This window comes from Topomyia yanbarensis, chromosome 2 (assembly GCF_030247195.1).
Source record: "Topomyia yanbarensis strain Yona2022 chromosome 2, ASM3024719v1, whole genome shotgun sequence".
Taxonomy (NCBI): domain Eukaryota; kingdom Metazoa; phylum Arthropoda; class Insecta; order Diptera; family Culicidae; genus Topomyia; species Topomyia yanbarensis.
In genome coordinates, this window is record NC_080671.1 from 368,442,494 (window position 1) to 368,453,963 (window position 11,470).

General features: G+C 37.0%; 1 protein-coding gene across 1 annotated transcript; it reads left to right on the forward strand.

Moving 5' to 3' along the window:
* Positions 1-200: 200 nt before the first annotated feature.
* On the forward strand, positions 201-893 carry LOC131680740 (uncharacterized). The gene is made up of 2 exons (XM_058961448.1): positions 201-679; positions 743-893. Exons 1-2 carry the CDS (start codon positions 201-203, stop codon positions 891-893), a joined length of 630 nt encoding a protein of 209 aa, XP_058817431.1.
* Positions 894-11,470: the final 10,577 nt, after the last annotated feature.

The window sequence follows — 11,470 nt, forward strand, 5'->3', positions numbered from 1 at the left end:
GTAAAGCACACAGAACTACAATTGAACGTTCGCCAGAGAAAGTGAGAAGCGATTGACCAGACACAGGTTGGTACGATTGAAAATTCAGATCAGATATCAAAAAGTAAACAACAGCTTCGTACTAGGTAGGTAGGGTCCGCAATCCATCCACAGAGGCCACTTGTCTACCAGCGTTTCGTTGAACCGTGACAATTCGTAAGATGGTCACCATCAGTTTTCGCAACTGGCTCATTTTCTTCATCGCTGCCGTAGTAATCGTGATTCCACAAGATTGTAACTGTAACTTCACGGAATCATCAAACGCATCACATTCTCGCGTGAAACGCTTCCTAAACTTTGTTATCAATGGTGGCGTAGCAAAAGTCGTAGTAGGCGGAGTGTTTCCGGTTCGATTTCATCACAAGCTGAAGCGCAGTTTGAACTGTGCTGTGAATGTTCAGGCCAACTACGTCATACCACCGACGATTATCTGGCCCGTCCCGGAGGATGTTTTCAAGGAGCGGCTAAACAACGACTTTGTAGATAACAGTAGACCCCAGTTGTATCAACTATTGGAGCATATGATTGACGGATGGGGGCGTAATGGGCGATCGTGCGTACTAAGAACGATTTGCGAGGTAGCCGACACACCGCTCAGTCATAATGGGATGTTTGGAGAAATTTTAGATGTGATATTTACGTGAGTAGTTAATTTCTGTTTCTTGGGTTCATTAAATAAGTATTGAACATAATTGCTTTTCAGACCTAGTGAGACAGACGTGATGGACAGTGAGTACAAACAGGCACGGCAGTACGGTTTGCATGGCGTTAGTTGTTCAAGAGCCTTCAGCGAATGTCCAGACGGGCACGGAATTCTCGACGTAATCTCTACCGTTAATCTTTTCAAGTTTTGACATGTCAAATAAATCCGGATTCCAGACTTTGGAGTGCTTCATTCTATACAGGGAATCAGCTTTAAGAAGAATTAGTTAATGGTGAACCATATACATTTTCGGATCCATATAAATTTTTCCTAGCACCAAGACGAATTGAGTTACGCGGAGTCCCGAGCCTCGAAATTATCTGGAATGCAAATTTCAATTTTTTTATTCAGTTTGTTTATTTAATAGGCACAAATTCGTTAGCATGGCGGTGCAAAATTCTTTTTTTTACATTTTGAATATCTTAAAACTAAGAGGTTACAATGTAGAAATATTTTTTAATGTTGAGGATCATTTTTTTACAACTATCCCAAAATTATAAATATCATTCGATATACAAGATTGGAAACAATATTTTTTTACGAAAAAGTTTACAGCTATCTTCAGAATAGGAATACAGTTTAATATACAAGAAGGAGAACAAACTTTTAAAACTGGGAAAATTTTTAAAACTGGGAATACAACTATTGTATTTGTATACCTACAAGATGGGGAAGAATTGTTTTTAATGACAAGATTCACCGCTATCTTAAAGCTAGGAATACATAATCCAAATTTGATTTTTTAATTGCCGCAGCAATTGTATCAGGGACAGGAAAGATTGCAACTTTCAAGCTAACGGGAGATCAGTGGCATGAGTTAGGGCCTCAGACTACCAAGATGTCAATGAACGGATTGACGGGTGGATTTCTTCGGATCCGCAGGGAATTCTTCAAAAACGATCAGCCCATCTACCTGTTCTCGCTTTAAATTCCTTTTAAGGACGGGTGGTATGGGCGACGGCAGTCACTTAGTAGCACTCTGGTGCTGGTCGGCTCCATAAGGCAGGACAGGGAACTTCTAAAAACGAGAAATAAAGAAGATGGTCTAGATTAGGATATTTATCATTAAAAAAATGTAAATGAGGGACGTAAAAATCGCGACTTACCAGGATATCTCGAATATTGGGTGGTCTACCTCGGGCCCGAAAGGAATCCTTCAACTGAAACCTGGCGTCACAATACCAGGCGCATACCCAGACAATGTGCTCGATGCCGTGATAGCTCTCGTCACAAGTGTTAAAATAAGCAGAGATGTTTACTCGGTTGGATTTTAATAGCGATTGAAAAATGATCTGAAGTTACAGTGTATTATATATAGCTATTTAAGAATATCTATGCCCACTGTCTCGCAATGCGGCCCATACACGATACGATCTGTCGTACAACGTGTTGTACGACCAGTCGGATAGACTGTTGAAACGACATGTCGTACGACCGATTCGCCACACACGGTTGTAACTGCAGTACGATAAGTCGTCCAACCAGTTTGACGTTTTTTTCTTTCTTTGTAAAAAAGTAATGCAATCACTATGAAAATCGACTTCTTAACCAAGGCCCAGCAGAACGAGTCTCATATACCATTCGATTCAGTTCGCCGAGTTCGGCTAATGTCTGTGTGTGCGTGTATTTGAGAGTGTATCCCAAGTAGCACTTGCAACATGTTCTAGAAAAAACAACCAAAGTTATTTATTGCATTACAATCACAACATAATTGCAAAAACGTGACTGTTGCATGTGTGAAACACAGCTGCTACACATTACATCGTAGTTATTTATTTGTATTGCTAATGTTTTCTGAAACAATATAATTTGACACATATTACGGGTTTGCAACGCCTGTGTGACTCTATTACACAGCTAAAACCATTTTGTTGCAAGCATCATCGCGAAAACTGGTGATGACATTAGTAGTCAAATTGTCAGCAAACTTTATTCCGGACATATTTCAATTTTTTATTGCTCTCGAAAAAACCATATTTGAACACAGTGCTTTGCGTATGATAAATAATTAACGAAATAAGTATAAAATTTATTGAGTTTATATCAACGATGTCTAAAGGCCGTTAAAAATATAAAAGTATTTTCAAAAATTACTCGATTCATTTTATTGGTTGTACATTTTTACACACATTAATATTGTCATATTTCAATGTGGACATAATATTTATGCTTTGTATAACAATTTCATGAAACACATTAAGTTTCATTTCATTTCCACACAGTTGTTTTCAAAGCATTCGCTAGCATTATTGCAACAATCTCTGTTGTTAGTATGATTCTTGGTACATTCGTAACAATTGAACATGTTGTCTATAAGCTCCACCTCTTGCGCTTTTTTAATTGCATAACAGTTGAATAACGCTTGCTGCACGAATATTTTCACAAATTAATGGTTGACATTGGTGTTGTAAAAACAGTTTATCAACATACCGTGTTGCTTGGTAGGTGTGCATGTATGACCAACAAGCTAACATCGCACTATGCGGTAACTAGGCCAAAAAGCTTGCTGGATTTTAACAGGGGAGTGACTAGGGCTGTACTGCAAGAGGTTCCCCCAAATATCATCTCCTATTATCCACTTAAACCGATACTCCATGCTACCCCCTCAGGCAGACTTCTCTCTCGCCTCTCATCACCTTCAACCACCAGACACACCAAAATAAACCGGGGGCAAATAGAGTTGTCCAAAACAACCTTCGTAAATTGAAATTTTAATTTCTTCAAAGATCTCGAAAGGCTAATCCAAAGATGATATACTCGCAAGGAACAGGTAAAATACGGAAATCTAAAAAACCTGTCATTCTATTAAAATAATGTTGAGCGTACACATTCAGTGTTCGGGCTCCTTCCTAAAATATTTTGAATATAACTCAAAAACGCTTTTAATCCACCTAACAGTGTGATGAGACATTTCACATAAATATTAGAACTCCCTCTTCGGATATTACATTGATCAAATTAGCATTGGACAATATCATTGCAAGAAATTTCGAAAATCAAATCAAATCAAAGGTAAAGTAAAAAAATGCCTATTAAAATAAGCGGACAATCAACTTATTACTATTACTTTATGAATAAAATGTTTATGTTCTTCATTCAATTCAATATAAATGGAAAACTCAATTCTCTTCAGGGACTATAGGGTAATTTGGGGAGAGATGCCGCACATTTCTTAAAATCGATCCTGCATCGAAGTTAATCATTCAATATTTGATAAAATCATTTTAATCAAATGCGAGTTTCGAAAATACTGTGAAATGGTTTTTTTCATGAAAAAAAATTTATCAAATTTCCATGAACATTTAAAAAAAAGTCATTGCGGGAGAGATGCCGCACCATGGTCACAAACTGAAAAATGGTGAACAAAAATATTTTTAGCTATCATTGATGTTTTTGTGATTAGGGGTCTTCAGCTGAGTTTCATGAAGTTTGATTACCCCTATAACTCGGCCAGCACCTTCATTTTTCTTAAGGGGGTAATACCATTTCTAGAAACATTTTTTATTCAACATTTTAAAAATATTTTATTTTTACAACTTTGTGTAACGGTTTAGTTGGAGTAACTTAATTAAGGGTACTGTTTATTTATATGTTTGTGCGAGCGATATATTGGTTCCTTAAAAGCAGTTTTTGCTTGTAATGTATTTAGATAACTTTGGTTTGTTCATGAAAGATTCATTTTAAAAAGCATCAATTCATCGAAATTTTCATTTTTATGCCAAGATTGACATCACTACAAATCAATTCCGTTTACTTAAATTAGTGCCTGAAACTTTAAAGAATAAACCGAAGTAACTAATACTTAGATACATATCGCCCGTTCAAATATATAAATAAATAGACTCATATTCCTATATGCCGCTGTTTTAGGTCCGTTAATTTGTGGATATACCTTATTAATAATCTATACCTGACGCAAATGATCATTTAATGACATTTCGAGGTGAAAAAAATACATTTTAGCTACGTATCCTCCGCCATCGAGTGCGGCATCTCACCCGTAATTTTGATGCGGCATCTCTCCCAATTGTATGGAAGAGATGCCGCACGACGACATTTTCCTCTGAAATTATGGATGACCGTGCTCATGATCAGAATGCCTTCTAAAAGGTACTCAACCGATACACGATTTACCAAAAAAAAATCGAAAAATTAAAAAAAAAGAAATTTTAATGTGGTAATGAAAAACTTTCGACACTCCGTGATGCAACTGGACGCACATAATCATTATTAAAAAAATTATAAGGTAATAATAAGGATTATTTTACATCTCCAGTGTTGTAATTCTTCAAAAGACAAATTCACAATAACATATTACCGTATAAAAGTGACCCTATATACGAGATATAGAAAGGCCGCACTTTCTATATGTCGTATATAGGGTCATGACGCGGCATCTCTCCCGAAATTACCCTATATATTGTGCTTGGGCAAAAAATCAAAAAAAAAAATATTGCGTATATTTGAAGTACATATCATTAATTGCGTTTATTCAAATGTTCATGCCGATCTGAGAAGTAGAACTAAAATTGCAGCTTTTGATAACACGCTACCTCAGCGCGATTATTTCGATATAGACTTTTTCTAAACGTGACCTAGCAGTGAGCAACATATTTCGGATACCGTTGGACTCACAATAGCTAGTGATTGAACAAAGGATTTTGATTTGCATCATTATTACTAATCCTAATTCCAAAAAACAATTTAGAAAGTTCTCTGGTAACAATTTTAGTTTTATGATAGTTTTATAGCCCCTCAAAAAACATACATTGCACTTGTAGCGTGCTATAAAACTTCAATTGTTACTTGGGTTATCAATAACGGATTTTTTAAGGAAAATCGCCACCATTACTGAGTGTAGCGAAAAATACAACTCGAATAAATGATTTTCTACCGTTCTGAAATATTCAGTGTGTTCCAAATGGCTTGTCAGTATCGCACGTAGGGGTTTTTTTGAGCAATTTTTTTATCGATTTTTATGACATTTTCTAAAAAAAAGGGTGCATTTTGTTGGAAAATATAAATGTCTAAAAAACCCTACGTACGTCGATTTCTATTGTTCTAAGGAATCGAAAAATTCTTTGTTTTTTACTCTAGATCAAAGATTACGGGAGACATATTTCCGGCCATGGACCAAAAGAACTCGCCTGTTGGAAAATACTATCCAACCGATGTTGAAAATAGTTGACAAATTCATTATTTGTACATCAGAACTTGTATTATAAATCGTAATTTACGGGTACTCGATTCCTCGTTACAATGCGTCAAGTGAAATTTCTGAAACATGCCTATTTTTTCGTGCCCTACACTGGTGTAACCCCTTATTAAAATTTTGCAATCTTGGTTAGAGAAAATAACAATTTTTCAGATAGCCTATTGAAGATTCCAACAAACAATATCACCAGAAAACCCGTTTTAACCATTTCTGTAGCACGCTAAAATAAAAAAAGTATACCGAAAACACATTTTTTTTAGAAAACCGCAGAAAAAAGTTACGGAAAATAAAATCTTTATTGTTTCATTAATTTCAACAAGAATTACGAACTGCACTTTTTCCGCCAATTAGGTATTACAGAAACTAAATAGTCTTTGACTTCGCCTTTTTGTGAAGATTTCCAAGGAAAATTTTTATTTTAGCGTTTCCAATGTGATTACAAAAAACACATACATTTTCAAATAACTAGAACTTTTCCTATCCAAAAATCACGAAAACATGTTTTTTTTGTCTGCTAAAGCAGTCCACCCCCTTAATTGTATCTATTAATTTAGGACACTTTTTAACACAAACTACCCAAACAAACGAACGAATGAGAGAAGAATGGTTAACAATCAAAGTGGTTTATGTATTGTCACCAATACAAAGACAAATAAAATTTGTGAGACAATGGTCCTCCAAATGTAACTATAGCCTCCAATCACTAGATTTTCATTTAAGTTAGATCTTAAAGAAATATTAGAAGAAAAACTTCACACTGTCAGGTGGGTTTTTTATGGAAAATGTGCTCAACATCAATTATTTAAGCTTCCAAAATATGTTCTGATCTCATCCTTTTACGTTTCCGAAATAAAATTCGGATGGTGTATTAAAACTATATTGAACAATAAAAAACATGCTGTAACTTTTAAAGCATACAAGACAGACACTTGGTGTCTTCAGTAAAGATGTTGGCAGAAAAGCTATAAATTTGCAGAAGACATCATCTCAATATAATCACAAAGGCATTTTTTTTAATATTTCGCTTATAGGGGGATTAATATGCAAAACACAATACCAAAAGAAAGACCATATTACATCCAACAAATTGTCCGAAGATGCCATTGACCTCAACTTAGCCAACTCCATTTTTACTCATTCAAACAATATCTTAGAAACTAAACATCAGAATCAAAAACAAATCAATAGCGTGCTGTCTGGGTGTTAGGCCTTTTAGTTGAAATTGGTTTGGATAAGATCGGTTCAGCCAATGCTAAGAAACACGAATGAGAGTTTGCCGCCTACTTACTCTTGCACATACACACATACACACAGTCCGAGTAGATGTGGATAAAACTGGGAGTTAAACGGCTCAAGAAAGCGGGTATCAGTGTCGGGAGAAATTCCTCCGTCGAAAAACTCAGTGAGGTAGGGTGAGTTCACCGCTGTGAACTATCCTAGAAGATCGTAATAACGCTGGCAGCTTATTGACAATCGGAAATCAGCAGCTAAACGGCTTACTGAGACAAGAGCAAAATGGTGACGTAATAGATGGAGAAGAAAAGCAAGAGAAGAGTCGAGAGCTAATTGGACTCAAAGGACGAGCCATTTCATGCATCAAGTGAGGTTCCGAGATAGCTGCGGAAAACTCGTGAGCAAAAGAAATAGGTGCGAAGAAAGCACAACGCCCTCTCTCCCACAAAATAATACCTTGATGCAGTTCTAAGGGGAAGAAGGGCGAACAAAGAGTAAGGAGTGTTGTAGTGGTAAGGTACGAAAGAGAGCCTCACACAGCACCAATACACTACAGGCCAAGCTTTTGAATCTTTTTAAACCTTACTATAATAAACACAGAGAGAGCGAAACATTGACCCAAATATTCGAGCTAAGTCGATTTGTATATAAGGAAAAAGTCTTGAAAGTTTGAGCGAGTTTTATGCATTTCTTTTGCCAAACAACATAAATAATAACATGAGGAACGTGCCAATCGAGCCTATATATTTTAATAATAGTAGGCTGGCTGACAAATTACAAGATTTTCTATGCCGAATATTATGATTAGTCAAAGTACAGATCTTCTCAACCGCAACTATTACCGACTTTTCTCTGTCATCGATTTGTTCTGAACTGTTTTACGATTGATGAATTATAATTATCAGCTCTTTAAAAATGTTTTTTCGATTTCTCATAAATTACATGTAGTACAGCAAATTAGCCATTTCATGTTGCTAGTGGTCTTTGAAAAACGTCCAAATAACACTCAAATGGAAACAGTTTTGCGCTTATATTTACACGTTTACACGTAACGATGAAAAATTGAGAACTAATTATAAAGTCTCACTTGTAGAGAAAAATAGATATTAATTATATAAAGCACTATATCAAATCTGTCTAAAATACTATCATCGGGATGTTTACATTGAATCTAGGTGCATCAAGGATCAATGTTATATATAATTTTGAGTATAACCTACCATGATTATAGTAAAAGAAATGCACAATTACATCACTAGGTGAATGAATCTGCACGACAAACGAAACAGATTCTCTGGCGAATTTGGCAGAAAAAACTACAAGGGGCAGCAATATGGGGTTGCACGAACTGTAGACGTAGGACTATACTACTTAATGTAAAATATTTATTTTCTTGGTACTTAGTGTGTGGGAAAAAAACACCCGGACCGGTGAAGAAAAATCAAATTTTAGACAATATAATCACATCTCATGTATAGAACAAGCTTTCTTGTTGCTCTCAAACAGATCCTAAAAGTTCAAACACCCATGGATAACCCAAAGTTTGTAGATGTGTTTCGATGCCACAGGATTGTAAAATGGTTAATATTACGACATGAAAATTCATTTCTTCCGAGATATTTTTTTTGACCTGCAAAATGCTCTGTGAGTATGCAAAGCTCATGATTTGTTGGGATATTAGTATTGATCGGAAAATGCTTTCCTACGCTGCGCATTGCATACATACAGGACATTTTGCAGGTCACCAGAAGCTGTTCATTTTACCACCGCCACATGTTCATTTTACCCACTCGCTATAAACATGTCTCATTTTACCCACTCGCTATAAACATGTCTCATTTTTTGGACATGTTTAGAAATCAAGAATCATGTTTGAAAAAATGTGTTTATGGCGAAGTATTTTTACCAGATATGTACAAAACATGTCTAACAAGAAACATAAGGTGATTGTAATATCTCATTCACTTATTAGTTAGAAAGTAATGACTTTGCTTAACGTGTTCATTTTACCGCCAGTTCCCCTACCTACCAACACATTCGCATACATACCTACCAAACATTGAACCCAAGCGTACAATGCAAAATGAGTCAACGCTGATGATGATGGGTAGAGCGAAAGAGACAACTAGTACCACCACGACACTATTAGCGCATTTCACCAAAATTCCACGCGGCCTTTCCCGATTGAAAGGAACGGCCGCGCTTAGCCCATCTGTCATAATATCGTAATTTTGCATAGCGAAGGGCTAAATGATAACACATTTTGTTCCAAAGCGTTATGCAACACTTTGTGCAGGTTGATTATACCAGTTGCAAGTGGGGCCAAATTCATCAAGTTCCATGAAATTCCTTTTAAATTACAGATTTGATAAAATTGCTTAGATGAGCTAAACTAATTAATCAAATCCTGTTTTAAAAACTGTCCTCGCGTTTAAACCAAAATGGGAAGCTTATTACTACCACTACATTACCTAATTTCAAGCGCAAATAGCAAAGGCATGTGCTAGTTAAACCAAAAATTTACTGGCAACATTACAGCGGCATTTAGGAAGCAGTTGGAGCGGTCGCCTGTTGAACGACACAGGGTAGCGTCCCTCCACAGCCAGTGTAACGGACTTCTAGCTCAGCTACACTGGCTGTAAAAAACACAGCGCAAAGATCTGCTTCGCCAGCCGTTCAACAGGGCACTGAGCGTGTCTGGCCAAGTCCGTTCTTTAAATAGTCGATGATGACATCATTCATAGAAGCGTTGCGTGCTAGGTACACCAATCTGCCGTACAGGGCTTGGGAAGCGCTATCTTCTGTGTGCTAATGCGCGATATTTTGACAAGGTTGTATATTATTTAATCTTTTAATGCTATGATATCAAAAATCTTTGGGTTTATCTATTGGAATCTATTCTTAGAAGTATTTCGGGGCGATTTGTGCAAAAATTTGAAAATTTATCGTAAGATGGCTGAATTATATGCGTTTAAAATTGGACCACTTTTCGTTACATACCATTTTTGTAGAATTTGCAGAGTGCACCCCCATATCGAAAACAAAGACGTAGTCCTACGTCAAAAACATATACTTACAAATTTTCACTCATACATACAACTGGTCGTACGACCAGTTTTTAAGCATGTCAAACTACCATACGACTCGACCGGGTTGTACGACAGAGGTGAAAATTGTTCAGACGGTCAAATCGTACGACCGGTCGTACGAACGGTCGTACGACCCGTCGTACGAACGGTCGTACGACCCGTCGTACGACCAATCGTATCGTGTATGGCCTGTTTAACTCAATCACGCTTCGGTGTGTTTCTCATCACCCCCTCTCAGGCCCAGCGTGTTTCTGTGCTTCTTGAATGAATCTGCTGGAAGACTCTTTGTGAACACATCTGCGACCTATTGGTTTGTCGAAATATATTCAACTTTCACCAGCTTATTTTGTATGCAGTCTTGGATAAAATTAAGCGTCTATAAGGTGCTTAAGCCGCTTCAGATTTCTTGGTTCTTCTGCTATCCGGATACAGGACTGGGTTATCCTCGTAGATGACCACCCAATCTGCATCGGCAAAGCCTTTTAACGGACTAGACTTGTGATCACGTTTGTATATCAGAGAAAAATTCTTCATTCTTTGGAGATAGCGAAGGATCCTCTTTAAACATTTCCAGTGATCTTCTGAAGGGCCACTTTGAAAGTGACTCAGGACGTTGACAACCACACAGATGTCGGAACGGGAGGAGAGCATCAAATATGTCAAGAAACCCGTTAGTTTACGGTACGGATGCTGGACTGGTTTCTGATCATCTCGAAGCTTCTTAAGTTTCACGTTTGGTTCCAGTGGTGTCGGCACGTGCTTACATCCGTCCATCTTAAACCGCTTCAATAGGTCGAGAATATATTTTGTCTGGTTAATTATCAACGTACCTTGCTTCCAGTCACGTTCGATGCGTAATCCCAGAAAGTCATGTAGCTCATTAAGATCCGTCATCGCGAATTCGGCTGATAATTTCATTTTGATGTCTTCCAGGATCTTCAATGAGCTTGAAGCTAGAAGTATGTCATCCACGTACAAGACAACGTAGACGTTTATCTTCTTTTTCTTCAAAATGTATAAGCAGCTATCATATTGGGAACGTTGGAATCGAAACTTCAAGATAAAATTGTTATACCAGTCATTCCAGCTTCGCGGGGCCTGCTTCAACCCATACAAGGATTTGTTTAGTTTGCAGACCTTCTACCCCCTCTCAAATCCTGGTGGTTGACACATGAAAATTTCCTCTGTTAG